At 48.3% G+C, this 24,904-nt stretch overlaps 1 protein-coding gene across 4 annotated transcripts in view; it reads left to right on the top strand.

Moving 5' to 3' along the window:
• The window catches only part of MAP2K6 (mitogen-activated protein kinase kinase 6), a 57,993-nt gene extending 40,205 nt beyond the window's left edge, over nt 1–17,788 (top strand). For 2 of the 4 annotated variants that reach the window (XM_086762075.1, XM_086762078.1), the window contains exon 12: nt 1,726–1,941. In XM_086762075.1, coding sequence (XP_086618201.1) covers nt 1,726–1,803 — 78 coding nt within the window. In that variant the 3' untranslated portion in view covers nt 1,804–1,941. Of the gene's footprint in view, nt 1–1,725; nt 12,800–17,443 lie in introns of those variants that run through there. The other 2 variants (XM_086762077.1, XM_086762076.1) reach the window with 2 other exon arrangements.
• The last annotated feature ends 7,116 nt before the right edge of the window (nt 17,789–24,904 follow it).

Raw genomic sequence — 24,904 nt, 5'->3', positions numbered from 1 at the left:
GCTATCTTGAGCATCGGGAAAACTGATACGGATGCTTAATTTCATTTTAAAACCCACTTCCCCAGGTGAAGTGGAGCGTGAAACTACTGCAGGACTCCTCCCCGGTGGTCTGGGGGAGGAGCATGGAGCACATCCCACCTGGCACGGGGTGTTTTGTGCTATAACCAGGCTCAGCCGTTGCAAAGGGCTTGAGTTCACTGAGAGACGGGGCCGGAGGCCACCGCTGTCACCCATGTCACTCTTGCGGGTGCTTCCAGGCTGCGATAGGTCTGCTTTGGGTGCGACTTAGCTGGGATGGGAAAGCAGCGGCATCACGCTGGGATAATAACGCAGCAGGCCATTTGGGCCATCTCTCTGAGAGTTATTCAGGGCACTTTGATTTCCGTGACTGTTTGACCCAGGGAGACCTTAAATTATGTCTGGATCCTTGCCTCAACCCATTTCAGCTCTGTTTCCCACATAATTGTGCTTCCTCTTCCTTGCTGGTGTGTCTTTGGGTCGCTTCCCGGCTGCTCAGAGCTGCCTGTTTTTATTCACCGGATAACTTTCTGCTCAAGCCCACCTTGGAAAGTCTCTTTTCTTTGCTTCTCTTCTCTCCCCACTTGGCCACTGCTGTAAATGATCATTGAAACAGCCAGCGCTCAGGGAGTGAAGTGGGGGGCAGCTTTGAAAAACCCCACAAACCCCCAAACGTCTTTAAAAATCTGGCTTGAAGTGAGAGGGTCAGGAGTCAAACCGAGCTCCCCCAGCCTGCCTACGGGAAGCACGACAGCATTTTGCGCAGAGCAGAGGTCACCTGTGAGCCCCGCAGCGCCCCAGCTGCCTTCTGGCTCTCGCTGATGCCCTCCGTACAAATAAATACAATTCTCTGCCAGGACGGTTGGTTTTGGTGATTTCAGGTGGAATTCGGCTGGTGTCCGCTGACGTGTTGCAGCCCCTGGTAGCAAACTGTGTCACTGGTGCGAGCGGAGGGGGCTTTGCTGTTGCTATCGGGGCAATTGGTTGTGTTTTTCACTCCTTACACGTATTTTTCCGTTTGTGCTGAACTGTAGGCAAGATTTTCTGGCAGGATGTCTTCCCATGTTGGTCACGATTAAGTAGTTAAACATACAGCTGCGGATGGCTTTCCAGCGGGATGGCTTTCCTCTTTGCGGTGGTTAGGGGTAAAGTAGCCATCTCCTGCTGCGAGTATGAGCAATTGCAGGGAAGAAATGAGACTCAAAAGTCACCAGAGGGTAAATACACAGATAAAGCAGGAAGCTGAGGGAAAACCCACCACAGTCGGCCTTCCTCCAAGGTTCTCCTTGCTCCCGTTGGAGCTGGCGCGCGGTGGGGTGGGTAACCACCGTCGCAGGAGGAGCACGTCTCCTCCCGGGGCACCGCGGAGCTGCAGGCCAGCGTGTGCCGAAGGGCATGATGTGCTAGAGATGGAGGCAGTGTTTTTTTCATATGTTCCCGTGCTTCGAGAGCAGCCCGGCTGAGCCCTCCTAGCTGGGGCAGGGTGGAGAGGGGATCCAAGAGGGCAGCACGAGTCCGCAGCCTTCGGGAAGTGGCCCCTCGGGCTCCCCGACTCGCCTCAGCTGCAAAACATGGAAAGCCCAATATTATGATGCCAGCGAGAAAATCTTTTCCACTGTCTAGAAGACTGTCTGAAAAGGCTTTGGGTTTGGTCCTCAGCATCGTGAATAATAAACTTTTCTATTTGTTCTCTCTTTTCTTTCCCAGCAACATCCTTTCTTCACCCTGCACGAATCCAAAGAAACAGACGTCGCCTCTTTTGTCAAACTCATCCTGGGAGACTGAGAACTGGACTTGTAAATGAATTGCCCTTCTGTGGACTGGTGGGTGCAGGGGAGGGGCGCGTGGCAGGACTTGTCATGAAAGCACCAACAGAAGGTCGCCGTGTTTTGTTTTGTTTTGTTTTTATTCTGAGAAACCCCCGCCTCGCCGAAGTTTTTAAAAGGGTTCTTTGGTATCCATAGTGACATAGAACGAGCTGGTTAGTGAAATGAATTTTAATAAGGTTGGTAACCTTAAAACAAAAACAAAACAGAAAAAAATTTAAAAGAGTGATTTACGTATTTAATGACAGTCAAAGTCCCTCTTCCTAACTTTCTCCTCATCTCCCTTCCCTTCCCCCTGAACCAGAATTTGCTTTGTCATGGTAATAGGTGCTACGGTAGTCATGAAGTTGTATGTAGATTTATATTTTGTCCCTTCCATTATTTTAATATTTATGTTAAGTGCTTGATGAAATAGATTTCTGTTTTATATGAGGATGAATGCGTGGTGACGATGATGATGCTAAATGAGGCCACAGCAAGCAACAGTTGTAGGGCTTTGCTGGGGAAAAGGTGTCAAAGGAAAAGAGAAAAAAGAGACAAAGTGTCTGTGTTGTGGAAAATATTTAATGTGCACCGTAAAAAGAATTTATAAACAAGGGTCTCAGCTCAACTACTCGAGCTGCTTTCGCGGGGTGCAAGGCAGCATCACTGTAAGGGAGAGAGGCCCCAGCGTCCCGCGAGGTTGCCTCTTCTCCGGACACCGCGCTCCGAGTCGGGCCGGCCCATCCCAGCCAGCCTGCTGCCTGCGGTGCACTGCCAGCCTCCTGCCCGGGGCAAGCCCCTGCCCTGCGTCCCACCGACTTACCCTGCGATATCGGGTGGGTAGTGAGGTCTGGAGTGGGAAGACACTGTTAGGATAAAAGCTCTAGGGGGAAATACATTGTCAGCCAAGTTGCACAAAGATCAGGAGGAGGCTGCAGCGGTTGGTCCCCACCTGCCCTCGAGCCCAGCAGCGTTGCAGCGTCTGAGGCTCCCTTGGGCTGGGAATGAGCTGCTTTGGGTCTAAGAGGCAGTTCCTCTCTCCTTCTCCAGATGAGAAAGGATAACAGTATGCGTAGCATGACATCTGTGAAAAACGGGATATCTCAGCGCGCGTTCCCAGGGCTCTCGGCGCTACATCGGCAGCAATCCCTCTGCGCCTGCCCACAGGCTTTGGGAGTGCTAGCGAGCTGCCCTGGAGCCCGTGCCGGCATGCGGTTTGGGCCGTGTCCAGCTCTGGTTGGGATGCTAAAGGCAGCCAGGAGCACTGGGCAGCCGGCACGGGCTGCAGGTGTACCCCGCGAGAGCTGCAGCCTGGGAAACCACGCAGGGAAACCACAGCCCACCCCGACCGGGAGCTCGTTGCTGTTGGCCAAGTCCTCGGAGAAAAGCTGCCAGCCACGGGCGGGAGCGTGGGGACTGTCGGGGCAGGAGGGGGAGACGGCAGATCACGCTGCTTTTGGGTGACGTGGTTACTGTCTAGAGAAAGGGGGGACTGCAAGGTGTTGCCGAGTCGGGAGCAAGGCCACTGGCTGCAGATTGATGCTGGTTTGGCTGAGCCAAACCCGCACAGCTGCCTCGCTCGGCTGTGAGGTGCTTTGTCCTTGCCCGCGGCTCCTTCCCCCGGCCCCGCGAAGGAGAGCGCCTGTGTGTGCGGCCGCGCCGGAGCGTGCACGCGTGCCTCCTGCCCCTCCACATGCTTCCCTTCCCCATCCGTCGCTTCGGGGCAGACCCTCGGAGTCAAATCCCGACCAGAAGCGTGCCTTGCTCTGCAGTATTTAAGTTGTGCAGGGTGTAATTCAGTCTCTGCTGGTGCAGCTTTGGCTTCTGGACTCGGCTGAGCGTCTGTTTGGGAAGCGATGCCTTGGAAGGGCTGATGGAGAGGGCAGTATTTAGAGCAGGGGTTCCCGGACGGTGGTACCTCTTGTGCTAGGGACGTGCCGAGCACTTTGAAGAGGTGCACGTGGACACCGTCACCGCCTGAGCCACTGCCTTCACCGCCGTGGCTGGCAGTGCCCGCAGAGGTGGCTGCGAACCCTGAAATAGTGCGGCTCTGCCCTGGGGCCAGCATCGAAGGAGATATAGAGGAGCATTGCTCATGGGGATTTACCGATCCTTGTGCACATCCGCTGCAGGGACGGGGGGCTTGAGGAGGGCTCGCAGGAGTCGGGGCGCGGGGGTTTCCTTGCTGCAAAGAGCTCACGGGTTGTGCAGAGTTCGGGGAAGAGGTGCCCGTTCCTCAGCCGTGTTTCGCGAGCCTGCCCGGCCCTCGGTAACGATAAGCTCTGTATTCCACGTTGTGCCGAGGGGAACCTTTCAGGTTACATTTTGTTGCGGATGAAACACAAGGATGTTTTACTTCACAGTGTAATTTTAAGAGGCCTCACATGGCTCATAATCTGCCCTCTCATATTCCATGGTGTGTGTGTGTGTTTTCTCTCTCTCACTTTCTCAGAGTCGCAGAGCTGTTTTGATTGATTGTCCTCAGCTGCAGCTAGAAGTCCAGCCAGCCAGTTTATAGAGCTGGTTCCAGCATCAATTCTCGCTTTGAAAAACATGACATTTAAAACCACCCTTTGGTTTTCCTACATATGGATCTGATGCTTTTGTTAAAGATTGTTTTTGCCGCTTTTCTCCTGGAATATAAGTCTCATTTGGACACCGCATCTCCTTGACCTCAGAGCACCTTTATTTCAGTGCCATTGTAATTGACAGGTTGAATTTATGAGATACTGTCAAAGTTCAGTATTAATAGCAGATATTAATGTCAGCAGCGTTTTCCAATAGAAAATTAATGTCAGTGCTGTCTGCAGCTAGTAGCCCTCTAAAATGATGCCTACATGCCTCAACACTGCATGCTGAGTGCTTTCTTTTATGCTTTTTGCTCTTGCAGTGCTCGGGCCGCCTAATCCCTTTGTTTTAATGACATTACAACAAGGGCATGCAACAAATCACTTCACTTCCCTCCTGATTCTCCGTGACTTTGTTCCTTTAAAAGTCCTTGGCGTCAGCCCAGGGTAAGCATGAATCCCGATGACCAGGGCGAATGAAGACAGCGATCCAAGTGATCGCCGCTGCGAAAGGTAGTTGTGGCAGGGGAGAAACGCGGAGGCTGGCTGTCTCAGCATCCCTTGTGCCACGTGTGGACACAAAGGGATTTTGTCTGCCTGCCCCAGGATGTTCTTAGAGAGAAAGAAGCCTGAGCTGGTGGCCTCGGTGCAGGGAGGAGAGCGAGGGACTCCTGTGTGCTTAAAAGCTTTGAAAACACGCCGGGCTAGAAGATGAAAATCAGACTCTCTTCTCTTTCATTTGACCGTAACTTCTGCGAAGATGAAAAACCTTTGGTCAGTGCTCAGAACTTTCCTTGGCTATAATGTTGAGCACAGGGTTGCCCAGGCCAGGCGTGGTTTCTGGACATGAAGCCTTTCCTGAAAGCCATGCCCCCTGAACAGCCAAGGTGTCGAGGCTTAAAGTTGTTCTTCAAAAAGCTCCTGGATGCTTGAGGCCTGGCCATCTCTAGAGCTCTTGAAGAGTCACTGGCAGGAAAGCTGCTTTCTGCGTCCCCAAGAGCCCACTGGTCCCTTAAACTTGAAAGAGAAGTTGGCGGGCGTTTGCTGGTTCTTGTTTCTACATGCCACGTTCGTGTTGCTGCCATGGGGGAAATGCCCATCTTTTCTGGACATCTTCCAGGTGTACAAAACTTTTCACAGGTATCTATAGGCTGTATTTCTACATTTTTCCTGACTTTTGTTGGGTTTGCTGGTGAGGAAGGAGACATTTCTGGAGGCAGCTGGCCTCCCTTGTGCGACGGAGGAGGCAGTTGGTGGGTCAGTAGGCAGAAAAAGCTCTAAGAAAAGATAACGCAGCTGAGCTCCCCGTTGTTCAGCGGGCGCAGAAGGAGGCGGCTGTGTGCCTGTGGGGTCACTGCTAGCTGCACCTTGTCTCGGTGGGAAGCGGCTGCCGGCGCCCTTGCCCGCGCGGCGGAGCCGTGCCCGGGGCCGAGGGCGGAGACACCGGTGCGCACAGCTTTCGCTGGGATTCCTTCACGTTTGCTGCAAGCTGAGTTATCTACCTGCACATCTCCCTTCTTTCCTAGACGTTTTGGGAGAGGAAATCCTGCTTGGTGAACACACAGCATTGCTTTAGTGGCTGGTCTGATGTAGTTCAGACAAGGTTCCCACCAGCTTCCTTGTTTAATAGACCTCTTTTTTATTAAAAACAAAACTCAGACTCCTCTCTCAGAAAAACCAGCCAAGATGCTCTTTTTTCCCCCTCTCTTCCATCTTGTTCCTCTTAGAGGAACTCTGGGAGCCCGTCTTGGTGCTTTCACTCTTTCACGTGCCAAAGATTGCTACATCCCTCTTAGTTACGCTCCTGCCAAACCAGATCTTACAGTCTTGCCTCAAAAATCATCCACTTCCCTGCTCCTTGGGGTTCCTTTTGTTGCTGTTGCTTTTTCATTGAATTTCCTCATGTTTATTGACACGTCTATTGTTGAGCTTCCTGGACACATGCAGCTCTCTTTTTCGGATACGGAGAAAGACAAATAGTTGCCTTCGCTGCTCTGCCCCTGCTGTTGGGGAAACACTGCTAGCGATGGGCTTGCTGCAGATGGGGACGGGTCTCACTGGGAGCTGGGGTCACGGAGGGTGTAAACCGGCATTGCTCCGCTGGCTTGGCTGGAATAAGGCCAGTTTTGTCCAGCTGAGAATCTGTCCTGAACGTCTAAACAGTTATTACACACTAATAAAGATTAATGATTGTAAATCCCCACGGATTATACATAAAATGGCAAGTTATACTCATTAATCTTTATTGCCATATTATAGCTGTTTATGTTAGAGGAGTCGTCTCTCTGTGTTCTGAGCATGCACTCAGGAGGTGGGGGCTGAGCATGGGGGAGACGAAGGGTGGACAGAACAGACCAGATGTCCACATGTTTTACAGTCTGTGTCCTCCCCTCCAGTCGGTTGTTTCCTTGAAAGCCGTTAACCAGCAGCAAAGGATGTATCACAGAGCTTTGTCTGCTTCGCTGGCCTCTGGCTGAGCTATAAAATCCAGATTGTTTCTGGTGAGAAGGGATCAGATCTCCTAATTAATATTTCAGCTCAGCCTTTACTGGAGCAGATGGATAATATGAAATTTGACGTGCGCTCTGGCAGGCCGGGGCTGTGCGGTGAGATTCCCTCTCCCGGACCGTGGCTGGAAGAGATGCTTTCTGTGCGGTAGACAGCTGTGTTGCAGGTTGAAAGGACGCTGCTTCTTCACATAACCCCACACCGCAAAAGCAGTTTTTTTTTTTTTTAATAAAGAGGGCCAGAAAAAGCTCAGCTGAATCTTAGCTTTTATGTGTTGGCAGATGCGCGTGGACAGAGCTAAGAGGTGGTGGTGCCCGTGGTCTAGACACAAAGGTTCATGTGCTGTGTAAATGAAGAGGACTCTGAAGAGAGGGTAGGCAACTGCAAGGGTGGTTTTAATGGTTTAGGGACAAAGTGAGTCCTCTGATAGGCAGCTGGTGTCAATCCGCTCTGCCGGGGAAGGTGTGGGGTCGATGGGGAAGGCTGGAGCAAGAGAGGGCAGAAGATTTGCAGGGAATGGCTTTGCTCATAAGTCCCACATTGCCACTGCATCCCTGCTTCCAGCAAGAGAAACAAAATCTAAAATCCAAAATAAACCCACAGGGAAAATCCGCAAGCGAGCTGATGCTTGTTGCCTGCTGCGTGGCCTTGCGCATCGCTGCTTCTCCTGCCAAGCCCGTCAGTGGGATTCAGAGGTCGGATTTAAACGATGGGAAAGGCATGGGACAGACCTCTGTAGCTGAGAAAGAAGCGGGTAAACATTTTAAGGTGGTCTCCAACTAGCCTAATGGTGGAAATGTCTAATTTACAGGCCACGGGGATAAGTGAATTCTTCAGGGGTTTATGCAGCCGGCAGTTCCACCGGGAACGATTTTGGCTGCGTGACGTTTATTACGTGGCCTCCTTCAGTGCACTCCTGGGTTGCTAGAAAGCTTCCCCCTCCGCCTTACATCTCAGTCACCTTTACGTTTTGTATTTTACTGTCTGGGATTTTGCTCGCAGCCTTTTTTCGAGGCGGTTGGTCAGAGCGAAGGCAAGGGAAAGGGGCCTCCAGCCAGCTCTCCGCGGAGCGCTTTGGGAGAGGAAGGACCTGCCTGTCTGTTATCCAGTGCCTGCTTAACGGGAAGCCGCAGCCAGAACTTTGCTGCCCTGCAGGTATCCAGCCGACGCGAGAACTTCTCCTTTCGTGCTTCTCTGCCATTGTATTAAAAATCCCTTCTTGGAAGTGGGCCGGCTCTGGAGTTGCAGCCGCCTCGCTCCAAGACGTCTTGCCCTCGCCGGCAGTCGAGCTGCGGGTCGGGCTGCGTTTCCTTCCTCGAAAGGCTCTTGGGTTTCTCTAAACGATGGGGCAAAAGTCCAGCGGCTGCGAGGTACCGCGAGGATAAGCTGGGAAAAGCTTGGAAGCGTCTTAAATGCTCTGGAAATAGAGATGGAAATCTCAGAAGATCAGACGTCTTTCGGCCATTTCCAAAGCTATGTGGTTTTAGCCAGACCTGAAAACCCTTCTTAGAAGTTTATTTCAGGGTATTTTGATATGTTACTTTCGCTTTTGGGCCCAGCTAAATCCAGGAGGCTCAGAATAGTGTAATTTTTAAATAAAGAGTAAACACGCCCCAAGTATTGCTGAACCGATCAGGAAAGTTTCTGTTTGGGTTCTCTTACAGGAAGAATTCCGGCCAGCTCAGGGTTTATCCTAATTCAGTCTGATTTTGCCCCAGATTCTTGTTCTTTTCGAGAAAATAAGAGATCAGACCATGGTCTTTCCAAAACCCGTTGACCTGTCACACAAGGGTATGAACCAAATTGTGCCAAAAGGCGGATGGAGATAAGTGCTACGGTAAGAGGCGGCCAGTGTCTGGTGTCTGGAAGGAGCAGTCTGGCAGCAAGCATGCTCATGGTCTCCAAAAACATAGGTAGATACATTTTCCCCCGGGGTTGTGTGATGGAGGGATCGGGGTCTGCCAGGTCTCATTTTTTTTCCCTCTAGTAAAGAACATTCAGCCATCTTGGAGTTTCCGGGAACAATATCTGAAAGCTTCCAGTATTTCTCAGCCCAGTTGTATGGTTTTTTCCACGATGGATACTGTGAAAAGTCAGGAAGGACCAGGTGTCCTTGATTTACACAGCCAGAGTGAAGAGATGTAGATAAGTGCCTGGTAAGAGACAAAAAGGTGTGTTTAAAGATAAATTACAGTCTCCGTTGTAGTCAGGATCAAATTTTCACATAGACGGGTGCAGCTGCAGAGCTGTCCATCCACATTGAGCCCAGATTTAGTCAGGGTCTTGGATAAATATCTGATAGCACGGACTGTGCCATTTGGTGGGCTTCTGGAGACGGGGCTGTACGGAGTACAAAGTACACTATCGCCCAAGCCCGGATTTGGCTCCCAGCCTTTCCTATGTGTTCTAGATACGAGGTGAATTTCCAGAGCCCTGCCACCGTTTTGGTTCCTCCGTAATTGTGAATGGAGCGGCTTGTGCTTGGTGACAGCTGCCACCGTGCCGGTGGGGCTGCTGGAAACAGTCACAACATACTAAATAGTTGGAATTTTGCATTTATTTTTTTAATAGCAGTACATGGAGGGGAAGCTGCTAAATGCATTTTTTTTTGTAAACTGTAAATGTATTGGAGTAAAACTTGTTATTTCACATAGAAGAAAGTAGTTGCCTAAAAACGCCCGAAATCTTTGCTTTAATTACAGTTTTACTGGCGAAAATCCATGTTTAGCATCAAAACAGATGAAATTCCTAGAATTTCTGTCTTGCGGTGTGAAATCTGCTTTTTCTTGCGATGGTGGGAAATTTGTAACAAGGATATTTCTACATACTTTCAGCTAAAAAAAAAAATTAAAAAGAACTGAGCACAATGGAAAAGCAACCACTTCCCAGTGGTCTGCTGGTGTTGAAGAGGGCAGAGGCAAAGCGGCTGTGTTTTGAACATGTTAGAAAAGAGAAGACTTTCCAACCTGCTGTAATGAAGGTCCTTATTTTCCCTTTTTTTTTAGGATTTTTTTTTTTTACAGTAACATCACTTGTTTTATAACTGTGAAAGTCTTGGCTTTTCCTTACATGTGGAAGGCTGATTATTCCTTCTCATGTTCTTGTTATTTATTATTTATCCATTCCTGGTACCATCCAAGATGTGCTGAAGGTATCTCCCAGCCTGCCCTTGAGCCACGTGGAATCCCTGAAGTATCTCCTAGCAGCTGGGATGGTGAATGGCAGTAGATGGCTAATTACTATTTTAAATTATATTTATAGCAATTTAGATTTTATTTTAGTGACCTGGTTTGCTCTAGAATTAGGGATGGGGATAAGGAATTTTTTTTCTAAAAAATTGTGGTTTTAGATTTTTCTTTAAACATCTTGGAGGTTTCTGAATAAACTTACTCACTTTTATTTTTGATAGGAAAAGCACCAGCTGGATTGTATTGTTCCTTCAAGAGGGGATTGACTAGAATCAGGGTTCAGTTTAACTGGTGAAAATGCTCTGTGTCACACCATCATTAACCAAAAGCGCACTGGCATTCTGTGAAAATAATAGTTTTCCTGGTTTGTGGTGAGCTTGGTCTGCCCAAGCCTCATGCCAGGCTTTTCTGTATCATATTTGTGTGGAGTTTTCCTTTAGCCCTTGAGCCAGCGAGACTCGGGGTTGCAAGGATTGCTTCAAAGCAGGGCTGAGGGCCACCCAGGCACCCTCTGGCCAGGTACCTGCTCTGGGTACGGAGGACACGAGTCCCGCAGAAATGATGGAGCAGCTGATGGACGGCTGCTTCTTGCTCCGTGAGAGATGTCGAGGTGAAATCCCGCAAGCATGACCTGTGTTAGACAAGCAAGATTGGGGGCTCAAAACCAACTTCTTGTTCTTTTTACTCTCCTTCTTCTCTTTGCAAAGGTGCCTTGCCGCTCGACTGCTTCAAAAACCTCCCCAGCTTTTCTGATGGAGAATGCTGTGGTGCATGTGTTTTCAAACAGCTTGCATTGGTTTTCTGGTTTGTTTTTCCTTCCCCCTATGTATAAGAAATGTTGGGTAGCAGAATGTGGAATTCATTAGAAGTTCATAAAGCAGGGACCTCAGAAGGATGTGGGTATAAATGCTTTTCAGGCATCTGAGGTGAACTTTAAATGGAGCTTTGGTCCTCATTTGCTTTCAGCTTTTCAAATACCATTTATGAGAAAGTGGAGCTGTCAAAGCCATGCATGAACTTTGCCTTCTTGCAAATAACTTGTCTCAAAGTAAATTGTCAAAATGCACAAGAAACTTGTCTCAAAGTAAATCCAGTAGCTCTACAAAGCTGGAAACGTATGTACGATAGAATGTGTGTGTGTGTGTGTGTGCGTGCAGATGTTGTGCATGGGTGGGTGGAGCGAGTAAGTCTACCATTTTGGAGATTTAAAAAACACAATGCAAGTGTTGTTAAAAAAAGGCAATGTAAAATATTTATTTCTTGGCAAAAGTACATCAGACCACATCTCCCATCCTTCTTTTAATTGCTTCATGTTTGTTTTTGTTGTCTAAGTCTTTGCTGGCCTGTTTCCTCTGCGGTGCTCGTTGCTACTTAGCAGCCCGTAACCTCGCACAACCCCTTTGGCAGCGAGGGAGCGCGTGGCACGGGGGAGCTCGTCAGGAAAAGCGCTGGTCTTCACATCCATGGGAGGGACGGAAAAGGTAGTATTGGATGAAAAGGCAGGACAATGCAATAGGAGTGATTTTCAGTTTTTAGTCTCGTTGAGGAAATTCTGTCCTCGTGAGAACCAAAACTCCCCACATCCTAAGGCAAGACTCCGAATCCTAGCTTTGGGGGAGGGTGGGTTGGTCCAGAGGTAGCAGGCTTTGTGGAGGACTCTCCCTGCCTTGGCCCGTTCTTGTGAACACGTACTAGTGGTGTGTTTAAAATAAATGGGGTGCTGTCATCTTTGTGAGACGGCACCCAGGTTCTGGTTGAGGTCCCCTCGGGCTTTGCCCAGGGTTTGTAGCAGTGCAGATCCAGCAGCAAGGAGGCAATGCCACCCTGCACCGTGATGAACCATCGCTCCCTGCTCCTCTTCCTGTCTGCAGCCTGGCGAAACTTCATCAGTCATACATTGCCAGGTTCACAGGGTTCTCCTGCGCTCCGGAGTACTTGGGTGGTCGCCTAGCTGCCCACCTGTACGACTTCATCTGAAACACTTCTCTTAGCCTGTGTTGTCTTCATTCATCTCAAAGCTGTTCCTTGTACTACGAAGATGATAAATAGTAGGAGACCGACAGTAGGACCATGTGCGTAACGTTAGATAGGCTTTTATTTAATGTTGTTGTTGTTTTAATGAGATACTTTTAGGATCCGCGTTATACTGGATTAAGTGTATTGGTGGAACAAATGAACTGGTATTCTTTAACCCTGACTGCCCTCGATCCTTTCCCTCCACCCTCTTCATTCAAAAAAAAAAAAAACTTGGATTGGGAGAATACATTTAACTTGAAAAAAACCCCAGACCTTGCTGATGGAATAAGTTCATCTTCTTTACTATGCTTCGGTTTTATTTCTCAGGATATCCAAAGGTTTATCACTGCTGCTGAGAGAAGGGGACAGTACACCTTTTTGAAACTTCAACCACTGTAACCGGTTTCCAGATGTGCGTGTGTGCGCGCGCGCGCGTGTGTGTTAAACTCAGCACTGTGTGTGCGTGTGTTCTGCTGAATATCGTGTGCATCTCTGAAATGCTTCAAACAACTGCCTGGAAGTCAAAACCAACCACCTCTTTCCAGTCATATGTTTGCCGTGACTTTTCATAACCACACTTGAACTAGTGGTCTTGGATTAAATATTCAAAGAGCAGGGCATCTTTATAGCAATGGTATGTCAGTCAAATTAAGAAAAATGTACGCAAAAATAAATAAATGAAATTTAAAAGTAACATGCTGTCAGTTTGCCTGTATCTACCCAGTGGAAGCACTGCCAGTTGCTGGGGGCACTTTTTGTATTGCTTTTGCTGGTCATACGGAAGGATTTTAAGCGTCTTCTCACTCATAACAGCTTATCGTACGTTACTGAAAACTCCGGAATGCTCAAGTGGCTCTACAGAAACAGTTGTCAGTCTTTCTGCCGTTGGTTTTTCTTTCTGCGCGTCGGCTAGCGTGGCTGGGAGCGCAGACACATCCACATCCCGTCCAGCCCACATCAAAGGCGCGAGCGTGGGTCTGGCAGGGCGCTGGTGCGAGGAGAGGGGCCGGCTTCCTGCCCCCCTCCCCAGAAGCAGCTTTCCAGCAGGGCTGGGGGGGTTCCAGGGGCTGCAGAGGGACATAACCCCGGTGCCCGGCGTCGCCGGGGGGTGTGGGTCTCGGGGCCAGGCTGCTGGGGTTGGAAGCCCAGCGCCTCGCTCAGCACCTTGCACCGATGCGGCCGAAGCGAGCGGTGGGTTTCGCGCGGCTGTCGGCCCCCGCGCTCACGGGCTGGAGAACAGACGTGGGGCTTTGCTCTGTCTTTCACCAGGTCCTGGATCCAACCCTTGATTCCACTGCCAGCCCCATCACTATGATCTGCAATTAAGCCTTGCATTTCTGTAAAGGTTAACTGTTAGGCTGTGCATTTGTCATGATGCAAAGCCAATTTTCTTCCTTAATTTATTAGGTTTAATTCAAATAGCATTTTGCTTGAGTAAAGCATGCTGCTCTGGGTCACACTGAAACATGAATCCTTATTTCCCTCTTTCTCATGTAAATAAAATTGTGCTTCCATTTCTATTAGAATTGCCGAAAACAATATATCAGCTCCCTCTGCTGATCCTGCAGTCCCAGTAAGGCAAAAGCACGAGGTGCAGAGCCGATGTGCTGAGGAACGAACTAAAATAGCCCAGATAATATAATAACCTTTCAGGGCCCAGGAAGGCAATCGATGTTTATCGCATAGACGAAAGCGCAGTGGCCTGGGCGGAACGCTTTCGGATCGCAGTGGGAATGTTACCCGACGTCGACAATGGGAACGCCGGTGATACGGGGATTGCCGTAAAAATGTCTGAAGAGAAGAGGCACATAACCATTTCTGGGAATCCTAAGGAAAACAGCTGCTGAAGTTTTCTCTGCACTGTGGCATGTGTGTATGTGTGTTTTGTTTAAAAGGAAGAAATTAAGAGCCATACTTTTATTTTATCAAATCAAATTACCCTTGTATGTTCAGAATATTTATGCATCAGTACTTTTTTTTTTTATTGGAGCTTTATCTGACTGTAATCAATTCCAAATACAAAACTATTTTTATCACTGAAATGCAGCAGTAATTTATAAGATGTAGACGGAACGCACACGAGATGCCAAGAGCAATTTTATGGAGCCTCTTTTGTTGTCATCTACAATGCATCAGTTCTTGCCTTCAGCCTCCCATCAATTTTAAAAGCCCCAAGATGAAAAAAAAAAAATAAATAAAAAGGAGTAAGTGTACTGAAGCAGCTGCCAACCTCTAAAATAGTCTAGAGATACGTATGCACCTTTGGGATGGAGTTTGATGGAACTCGGCACAATAATGTAAGCCGTGCTGAGCTTTGTAATACAATTATTTTAGCTGGTGACATGGCAGATCTTGTTCCTTCTGTCTCCCTCGCCTACTGTATGATATTTCATATATCTGCGGAAAATGAAACTGCGAAATAATGTCCTGCATTATCACAACTAATGTGACACTGAAATGAGGAGAAGAAGAGTGGAAGTTGAGGTCCTCACGGCTGAACAGGAACTCCAGCCCTGTACAAGAAAATATTTAAACTTGTCCAGGCTAAAGCACGTCTTTTATGTGGTCCTTCTTTGGGTTACTCCCACGACTGAGTCACTCACGCTGGGCGACTTGTAGGGCCAACGCTGGGTTGGCAAGAGGTTGTCAGAAGTTGCAAACACCTGTCTTAATCCATGCTGACCACCACAAAGGTAAAACTTCCTCTAAAAGAAAAGTAAATTAAGCTGGAATGAAGTCCCAAATACCTTCTAGCAGCAGCAGTTTCATGGAATTACGTTAACAAAAGGAGAACAACCATTCTGCAGAAACTAAAGCAAAGGATTTGGCCTTGAGGTTTTTGCACTAATGATGGTGATAAATTTGCTGCTAGAGGCTTCCTTAAATCCTCAAGACTTGAAAGAGGTGACTGACGAAATGCTTTTGCCTGGTGGTTGTGCAGTTCTGAAAACACAATATTTTGTGGATTATTTTCTGTTTACGTGGCACAAGAGCAGTCCTCCTACGTGGCAAGTAGCACTCAGAGAGAAATGTCTCAGTCCTTGTGGAACGTACCTCAGCCTCTCACCGTGCCCTCGCTTCCTGTATATGTGGTGCTTGCTGAAACTGGGAAAAGATTATAAGGAAAAAACCCAAATATTGACGCATAAACAATTTACCGTCATCAGAGATTACAGAATTTAAGAGAGAAGTGTTTCACAACTCTTCTGGCTAAAGATAGCCTTGAATATCTAGAGTCCAGCTTTGATTTGTGACTTTTACTGGGACACACTTTGGCCTGACAAATCGCATTTTCCTAATACTTTTCCCTGATGACAGATGTCCGGGACTACGGCCCAAGGATTTGAGGAAACTGCAGGACTGTTTTTCAGCACACAGGGTCTGTTCAAATTCAGTTCTTGCTCTGCAGGTTGACCCCAGTGCTTCATGATTGCCTTGTGGCTCTGAGATTTAGCGTGCAGTACTATTTCCTTACAAAATGCAAATATACCAAATGAAGCCCTCCGAAATCCTCATCCCAGTTTTCACACCAGTCAGCTCCTGGTGACCACCAGCAAGCCCCCAGTGCTCCTCAGGAGCACCCGGAGGAGCAGCATCCATGTGAATGTTCACAGTTACGGTTTTTCAAACCATATCTTTGATCTTGCCGGTGCAGACATCATTTCTGCTCTCTCAGATGACCCTGATGTTTCCTGCTGCAAAGCCATGAATTGCCACTCCAGCAGACTGGCTCTCCGCTGCTGGGAGTGCATGGTATGGTATATCGCAAAGTTTCTTACGAATATCCTGTATCTAGAGGTGATGTAGGCTACCGATGTTAAAGATACAGATATTTAATTCTGTTTTATTTGCTTGCCAAATCCTATTATTATTATTATGAGAGGAGGAGCCAAAGTGGAAGTATTTTCAGTCTTTAAAAAGCATGGCATTTAAATACCCAATGACTGGTTTTAACATGTTTGTGTTAGTAGATCTCTGTCAATATTCTTTTATTAGCTATAGGTATCGAAAATAAATGGAAGAACATTACAGAGTGTTAACAAATTATTAATGGCAAACATTACTAAGACACCTTCCTTGTTTGCCTACCACTTTCACGTTAGAGGGCTCTGGGGAAATAATAACAACAAAAATCCCTCTTGAAGGAATAATTACTGAAGCGTTTCGCTTGCAGATTACTTCAGGCTTCAGCATTGCGACTCTTGTCTAGGTTAGGAGAGAAGGCCAAGATTTGTTGATTGAGATCAGATGGCTGGTGGCAAGAAGGAATCTAAATGACTTAACTGGAGGGATTAAACTCAAGTCTTTTGGCTTCCATTTGGCTGTTTTATAAACTCCACCACTGGGCCAGCCAGTTAGGCTGTGTTCCCCTCGTCGTGTATGTGTGATGTTAGCGGGGCGGTTTGTTGTATCAGCCAGGCCATCAGTATTAGCAGTCCAGACGTTCTGGGTGAGAAAGGAAAAAAGACAGTGTAACTGAAAGCTAAAATTAGTCCCCGAAGCGCCCGTCCGTGCACCTCCAGCTCGGCGGCTGACCTACCGCCTGGCCTCCGCCGGCTGAGGAAAGCAGAGGCGAGTGCTCTCCAGCCCAGCCAGCACCTGGGTTTTTGATGGTTGACCACGTGCGAATGCTGTGGGGCAGAGCCAGCGTTCGCAAGAGCTCCAGCCCTGTTCCCCTGCTGTGCCCAGGGAGAGGCACATCTCTGCGGCACCCAAAACACAACCGATGTCCCTCAGCAGCACCACGGCCGGCACTTCGCTGCAGGATGGCGTACTATCGGACACGCGAGGAGGAGGGTTTTGTTATCAGCTGTTCACGTCTGGAGCCTCACCCATTCGATGTTCCCCCACGGGAGGAGATGGAGCTCACTTTCTGCTTTCTTTCAGAGCCCCAACCTTTCATTTTACAGCACTGATTGAAACAAGAGTGGAAATAAAACATCAGAGCTACTCTCTGTTTTCCTTCCCCTCCCTTCCATTATCTTCTTTCTTTTCCATCCATCCCCATTTCACATGCCTCTCAGATTGCGTCCCCCTGGTTTTCCAGTTATTCACTGCCCCAGACCTAATTCCTTATTTCCAGAAATGGGTCATGAATCCTGCCTTTGAGTCATTCTCTCTTTGCCTTCCAGGCTCACCTCTTTGACCACGTTTTCCTGTAAGAGATAAGGATATAGGGTTTGTGCAGTAATCGCAGCAGGATGCCTGGGTTTCATTCATAGATCTGTTGCCACTGGCTCATTATGGAAAATTAGGAGAGTTATTTCACCTTTCAGTGCCTCACCTCAGTGTCACCATCTGTAAAACAAGGCTAATAATTGTTATCTCTTCCTTGCAGGAGAACTGGGGAGCTTCGCTAATGACCATCTGCTAAATGTTATCAGAGCCTCACATGAACATTTCTACTGAAGTGCAAATTATTATTAGAAACCAGGGATTGTTACTGGATTGATATCAAATCATTGTCGACAGCTTCTCTGCAGGGAAAACTTAGGCGCAGCCAACAAGAACAAGCTGCATGTTTTGAAGTTGTGCAGTTGATTATATTGGCTTTCATCTTCTGGTAAAAGGATCCTCTGCCATCTGAACTCTCTGATCTCCGGGAACACAATTCATCCAATCAATCTGGAGGAAAATAAACCTCCTCAGACAAAAAAATAAAGTATCCACCTGAGATCACATGAAGATGGAAGATGTCAATTAATTCCCAGCCCCGAGTCATTAACTCTTGTAAACCCAGTGTTTTTCTGGCCCACCAGCCAATGCTTGAGAAGGATATAACGCATCCCTTACAGGCTCAGTATTGCAAAGAGCCTCGCAAGCCTGCCTGGGCTAAATTATAATTGAAAACATGCAGATATTTTACGATGAAATTGGTGTCACTGAAGGCTTCTATGGACTGTCTGAGGCATGCACGTTGATCTCATGGTAGCATACAGAGATTTGAGGTGCCAGGACAGATTTCAGCTGTGGTACCTTCCCAGTATGAGCCAGCCTGGGGTGAAGGACTTCTCCATACTGCTCCTGATCCTGCTCTGGTGTATTTTCCCCCTAAGTCAAGCTCAAGGTGCCTACCTTGCTGATGGATTTGGTTGCAAACTGAGTCTTGAGCCCATGTTGAGCACCATGTGCCCAAGACCCAAATGAGCGCCACTGATGACTTCACAGGGAACCCAGGTCTTCAACGAGCACGGCCTCCCATCCTTTCCGCGTAGAGGCTCACCTGTTGTGTTTTCCCTGAGCTGGAAATTGAGAGGGAGGATCACTGGAGGCTACAAACCATTACTGGGAACGGAATAGCAATGCTGTCAATAGGGACAAACAAGCAGAGCTGGGGCTGGAGGTGGGTGTGATTACAAGAACCAGAGAGCTCAGGCTTCCCATGACACGAAAACAGATGATGGACAACTGGTGAGGCTTGGCCATGGCCCTGAGTCTTCCCCTTCCCGTACCATTGCGTGCCATTATCATCACTGTCTTAATTTGTTGGGTTTAAGTAAATCACATGTGTTTTAATGATGCTGTTAATACCCAGCAACATCAGCGGTGCTGTGCTCACGAAACCCTTTCCGAAGCGATGCTGTGAGGGCTTACACGGAAGAAAATGGGTGAGTCTGAGCTTTTGGGAGCTGCAAGGGGAATATAAATATCCCTGGTGCAACCATCTGCAGTGCGCGGGGGGCTCCGGAGACAGCGCTTGGTTCTCTCATGCGGTGCAGAGCTTGTTAAAAATGGAAAAAAATAGCCCAGTAATTTTTTTAATTAGAAAAGGATAATAACATCTTGTGTTAAAGTTTTAAAAAGCAATCCTCTACATTTAAGAACGTACCTGTAAAAGAATCTGTGCCTTTTGGCTGTTTCCTGTTGTACGTAACTTCGGTCACATGGCTCTCATTAAGACACCAGAAAATGTCATAAACTAGCATTTATAAGCTCAACATAGGAAATTTCTGTATTTTTATTTTGAATTTATAATCCCGGTCCAAGATTTGCTGAAAGATACAAAGCTTTATTTGAGGTTTTGGAAATGGAATAATTTCTGAGCAAAAGAGTCTTTTGGTGAAAACTCCCATCTGTTCAAATTTTGACATTTTCTTCAGGCAAATGTGATTTTTTTTTTGCCTACAAATATGAAAAAAAAAAACTCTGGCTAAAAGCGCAGTCACTAAGACTTAAAAAATGCAATGTTATGAAATATTAACAGTTTAAGATAAACCTACCAAAACGCAGGGCAGCGTGAACAGGCGCGCTCGGTGCTGGGAGCGCTGCCGTGGGTCCCGGTGTGGATTTAGCACTGGAGGCGAGGAAGTTTTGCTCTGAAAATGGACAAGAGCATTAAAAGCAGGGAAGATAATAACCACAGCTTTTTAACGCCGAGGCTTGAATAACGCTACCCCGGGTAGTTCGTAACTCATACTGCCCAAGCGCTGATCGGGTGGAAACTTTGCTGTTTCCTCCCAGCTCACATCTCTAGACAAAGCTCACGCTCTAAAAGTTGAAATAAAGTGGACTAATTAATTTATACAGTGATGAGACAAGGGCTGATGCCCATCGTTCCTGCACAATGTAGGGATTTGGAAGCGTACAGCAGGTTCCGTACCAAAAAGTCCGGTTTCAGCAGCTCAATGCCGAGCGCGGCTCTTTTACAAGCGGGCTGCAGGTGGCAATGCATTTATGTTCGTCTCGGAGCACGAGAGCTCGAAGAAGAAATACATCAGGAGGGAAATATGATCAGCAAAATTGCAGGGAAGGGGGTAGAAGAGCTTAAATAGGTTTCCTTGCAATGGGGACGGCTCGTTTCTAAAGGCAGCTGCTGTGATTTTCCTGTTTTGCCCGCGCCTGGCCGCCGGCCTTCGTGCGGTGCCGCCCGCGTTACGCAGGGAACGCGTCAAAGACGTCGGGGAGTGGAGCAGCATCGCCCGTGATGGGCGAAGCTCTGGGCATATCGGGGAGCATCTTAAGAGCAGAAAGGATGAAATGAGGCATCTTTAATTCTCTCTCCCTGGGCTCGTTGTCATGTTGTTCTCCTGGGAACGAGAACACAGACCTGCAAAGCTCTCTCCTTCCTTAAGGAAGATTAACAAGAATAAAACTCAGATTTGTTAATTTATAGCATCCACAAGTGCATTGTAGTGCCCTTACCACGTCCATCTAGCAATCCCACTTCTCTAGGTGCCATAGCAGGGCTTTACTCCGAAATAAAGGCATTTGCAGGGTTTGTTTTTTTTTGCAGTGGTGCAGCATGGAGATGGAGACGGAGGGTGACGGCGGGAGGCAGCCTGGCCGAACAGCCCGGGAACATGGGAGGGAAGACACATCATCGCTCTCCGCATGGAGAAATGCTTCTGAAAATGGAGTGGCTTTGCCAGGAGGGCAGGGAAAGCTGCGGGAAGGGCTCCGGTACTGCACAGGAGCTCAGGTGGCGGCCGGGAGCTTGCTTGTCTAAGCCGCATCAGGTCTGTCTCAAGATGGAAAAGAACAAGCTGTGTAAGCTCAGGCTCCTCCAGCACTTCAGCATCAGCCCTGCTGCCGGAGGAGCGAGCGGTGCTTTCTGCCTTTTTGTAATGGTTCTGAATCTTTAATCTCTATTAAGTGCCTCCTCTGGAAAGTGGCCCTTATTTGCTATGCTGTGGGAACAGGACTGTTATTAAATGGTCACAGAGAGTAATTGCTTTAAAATAATATTGTGGAGTACTCGCTGTGCTCTCGCTCGGTTACTGTAATAACAGGTTGATCAGCCCTGAATGACGCCACTATTAATTCACCGAATGGAGCACACACCGAGAGCCAACCCAAAAAGGCACTTTCCGACGGGAAAGAATACTCTGTTTTCCTGAAAAAGCACGGGTATTTTGATCAAAGCATCCTTGATGAGACAGCCCGATGACACAGCTTCATCTGAATCAAGGCAGCTACGCCAGAGCTGTGCCTGCGGGGCGTCACTGCGCGTACAAACGCTCACGACCGCATCCACGGCACACGGCCGGCGCGGCAAGCAGCAGCCTCGTGGCAGCCGGCGCCCGGCCCAGGCGCTGCTACAGCCTCTCCCCCCTTTCCTCACCTCATCTCGCTGCTTCCTTCTGGCTTCCATTGCCCCTGAGCGATGCTCTCCTTCCCATCCGCGCCCCCTCCGAGAGCCACCAAGCCAGCTCCCACGTTTGTGGGTGCCTTGATGGCAGACGATGGGGGCACATCCAGCTTAACCCTCTAACCTGCTCCAGCTAAAGGCAGAGCTGCCCTGAGCCCTTCTGAGCACAGAAACCTGCTCGTTAGTGCTGAGGTTTTAATTAGGGGCTGGGTGGTGCATGGATAGGAGACACCAACAGCCTCCTCCCTTCATTTGGGAGTTTCCAAAATGCAGAATGGGTCAATGGGGTGACGACTGGGGAAACTGGCTACACGTGGTCTGTAATTTTCTTGCAAGGTATTTCTGTTGTTCGTGCTGACACCAGGAGGATGGAGGGGGACAGACCGAGGGGTGAAGCTGGACCCACTCCCTGCGTGGGTGCTGCCTCTCCGCTCCCATCCCTGTCCCGGGGTCTCCCTGCACCAAGCCCACGAGCAGGGCAAAAGGGCAAATTCAGCAATACCTTTGGCTTATCAGTGACAGAACAAATTGATACCAGACTTTTAAGAGGGTGGGGAAATGTCTCTCCATAAAAAGAATCTAAATTTACCATCGTGTTAACAATTCTGTAAGACTTTTTGGCAACTCCTAATGGAAATTTCAGGAGCAGATGGAAATATTTGGAAACGTATAGAACACATGAGCCTGCAACATCCATTTTTATTTTCTCATTGGGAGTATGGAGTGGTTTCATGTTGCCTTTAATTTTTTTTTTTTTCTTTCTCTCTTCTGGATACTAAGAAAAGCAAGAGGGGAAGCAGGCGGTGGACATAGGCAGGAGGGGTTTTTTTTGTATTTCTCGCTTGAATCCCCTGTGTGGCCTCTGATGGGATTCCAGAGAAAACAGCACCAGTGCAAGGTTACCTGTTCCCAGGTTATTTGGGAGCTCGGCAGGAATGGGAGGGCACCTGCTGGCCTGGCTCTGTGAGGTCCAATCAGCCAATTAACCTTTTCCAACATTAATTGAGGTGGATAACCTGTATCTACCTCCCAGGCAGCATGTGAGGTTTAATTAATGAGCGTAAAAAGGCCTCAGGGATTCTTTGAGGGAAGATAATGTCAAAGTATGCAGAATGGCTTTTACTACCCTTGATGGGCGATGCCCAAGCTCACAGCCTCCCTGGGAGAGGAAAATCCACGGAGAACATTGAAAAAGTGAATCAAATGTTTCCAATCCCCGCTGCCCACAGAGCAAGAAAAACTTTTGGGTCCTATAACCCATCCTAGATTCACATCCTAGATCCACAAAATTCGGTGCAATAGGACAGGAACCAATAACAGTAATAGACACTCCTATATACAAAAGCTGGGGAAAAAAATAATAGCTCCGAGTTACCAAGTTTCTGGGCTGCTGCTGATCAGTAATGATCAGGAATGAATGAATATGCCATATTTTTCCATCTCCCCGACGGCTTAGCACAGCCAGGGCCAACGCACTGCCTTCACCGCGGCTCCGCTCCGATAGATCAGCCACTGCCGTTTGTTACGTGGGGAACTCATTTGGAAACTGAGGCGTTTTCCAAGGTGTTTACATTGTCCCGCTTCCACCGGATCCCAGCAGCTCTTGGAATAGCCATACCCAAAGCCTTTAATTAGGAGAGAGACTTCTGGGGCTGGTGGTCGCAGCCTTTATTGTGCTTGGAAGAGGAGCGATCTCCTATTACAGCAACAGCAAACCACCCCAGCACCAGCAGCAGCTCCGACAATTGTCACATCCGTGGCTAGATGCTCTTCGCGGTGGCGCAGGCTTTGGAAACCGAGTGCACGTTTCCCTTGAAGCCCAGGGAAATGAACTTGGGTGATGACAGAGCAATTTCTCTTGCAACCACTTGAGCAGCTAACAGAGAAAAATGAGTCGCAAATCCCTCACTGTCTCTGCCCGCTGACAGTAGCATGTACAGCTTCTTCCATTTCACGGCACTGAATCAGATTACGGGACGCTTCAGAAGTTGGTGCCTTGTCTGATGGGCACTGCTGTCATCCCCTGCAAGTAAACCCTCTGCAGTGACTGAGAGCAGCTCCAGGGCATCGTGCAGGTAATTCAGCAGCCTGCCGTGGCGTGGGGAGCCGTCCCCACTGCCCTGTGCCCTTCGCCTCCTCCTCTAACGCGGACAAATGATCCGGGAGGAGCACTCAGCCCTTTCCCTCTCTTCTTTCGCTGCACAAACTCTTTTTCCATCATGGGATTAATGCAAGGGAATTGGGTTAAATTTTCTTGTGCGTTGGCCACGATACAGGACCACATCTGCCCAGACCTGCAGAAGTCGTTCAGGTCCTAAATCCTCTTAGTCGTATCACTTCCCACTGATTTCCATGGCAAAGAGACGTTGGCCAGAAAGCTTTGCAGGCTCGTGCCCGTGCCCAGTGCTGCGGAGCTGCCGCCAGCCTTGCTGCAGGAAGATGTCACTGGTCTGGTCCTGGCACCTTCACCTTTGCCCAGAGGCAGCGGGCGCTGAGCCGCAGCATCTTCAGGTTGTAACTTCTCCCTGGAAATGTTCCCCTTGGTACCTTGTGAAACACAAAGAAAGCATTTGGAGTGATTAAATGTGGGCTCTTCCTTCCTGATTGCAACGTGATCCCGTGTGTGACATGGAAGCTGTTACGATAATTCCTTTTTTTACTGACTAGTAGTGAATAATTGTATTGTAATCCCTCTGTCCCTGATAAATATACATAACACACTTGCGACTGCTTGGAGGCAGGTTTAAACCACATGCTCGCACAACTTTACCAGATGCCGTGTACTTCTCGTCATCCCAAATCAGAAGAAAAACAAACCAAACAAAATCCTAAACTCAATTTTATTCAAAGCAATCAGCAAATATAAAAACCCAACAACTGAAATGAAAAAGCTTCTATGAGTTGGGAATAATAGGCCCATGAAACCATTTGATTATAAACATATTTTTAAAAATCTCTATTTTCGTTGCAAACCACTTTTCATCTCTAAAATGCTTGAAGTGAAACCACTTGAAGATAAATCTGAAAACAACCTGAATTGATTCTGTTCACAAGCACAGGGCACTCAGGTAGAACATTAATCATAAGAAGCAGTTGGGTTTTTAAAGTTAATCATTTTTAGCCAGCTCAGGAAGGAGCGTTATTCATGATGCAGCCAAACGTCTTTGCCTCTACCTGTGATTCACGCGCTGACAGTGACTCCTCTCTTCCCGCTGGCCTTCCTCGGAGCTGCTTCGCCTTTTTCTCTGCGCTTTCTTGTACAGTGTGCTATCAGCCAAGACCGTTCTCGTTCAACGCGGTGCGTATGAAGTGAGGGCTGTGTGTGGCTAGAGCACAGCTGGGCGATCTCTCCTTTTCTCCATCATCATCATCGAGAAGGTGCTGGTGTAGAAAGACCATCAGCTGAGCTGGAGGGGCCGTGGGGGAGGGAGCAGTGCCAAAACAGAGGCTTAACCCCTCTCAGACACTGGAGGGGAATTTCAGAGCCCTGTGGCCCATGTGTGCCAGTCCAGCTCCTGATCACTGATGCTTTTCTGCTGTCTTTTATTAAAATCCAGTCGCAGAGCTGCAGCCCGTTGCATCAAGTCCCTCCAACATAATTGCAGTTCTGCGGCCTTTTCCTGTCTCCATTTTGGTAAATGCTGCAGGGCTACATTCCCTCTTCTGTGCCCTGTTGAAGATATTTCAGTACAGAAGCCAAAATGGCAATTT

This window comes from Chlamydotis macqueenii, chromosome 18, assembly GCF_036417535.1.
Source record: "Chlamydotis macqueenii isolate bChlMac1 chromosome 18, bChlMac1.mat, whole genome shotgun sequence".
NCBI classification, from domain to species: Eukaryota; Metazoa; Chordata; class Aves; order Otidiformes; family Otididae; genus Chlamydotis; species Chlamydotis macqueenii.
The sequence above is the reverse complement of the archived record's forward strand: the minus strand, read 5'-3'. Positions and strand labels throughout refer to the sequence as shown.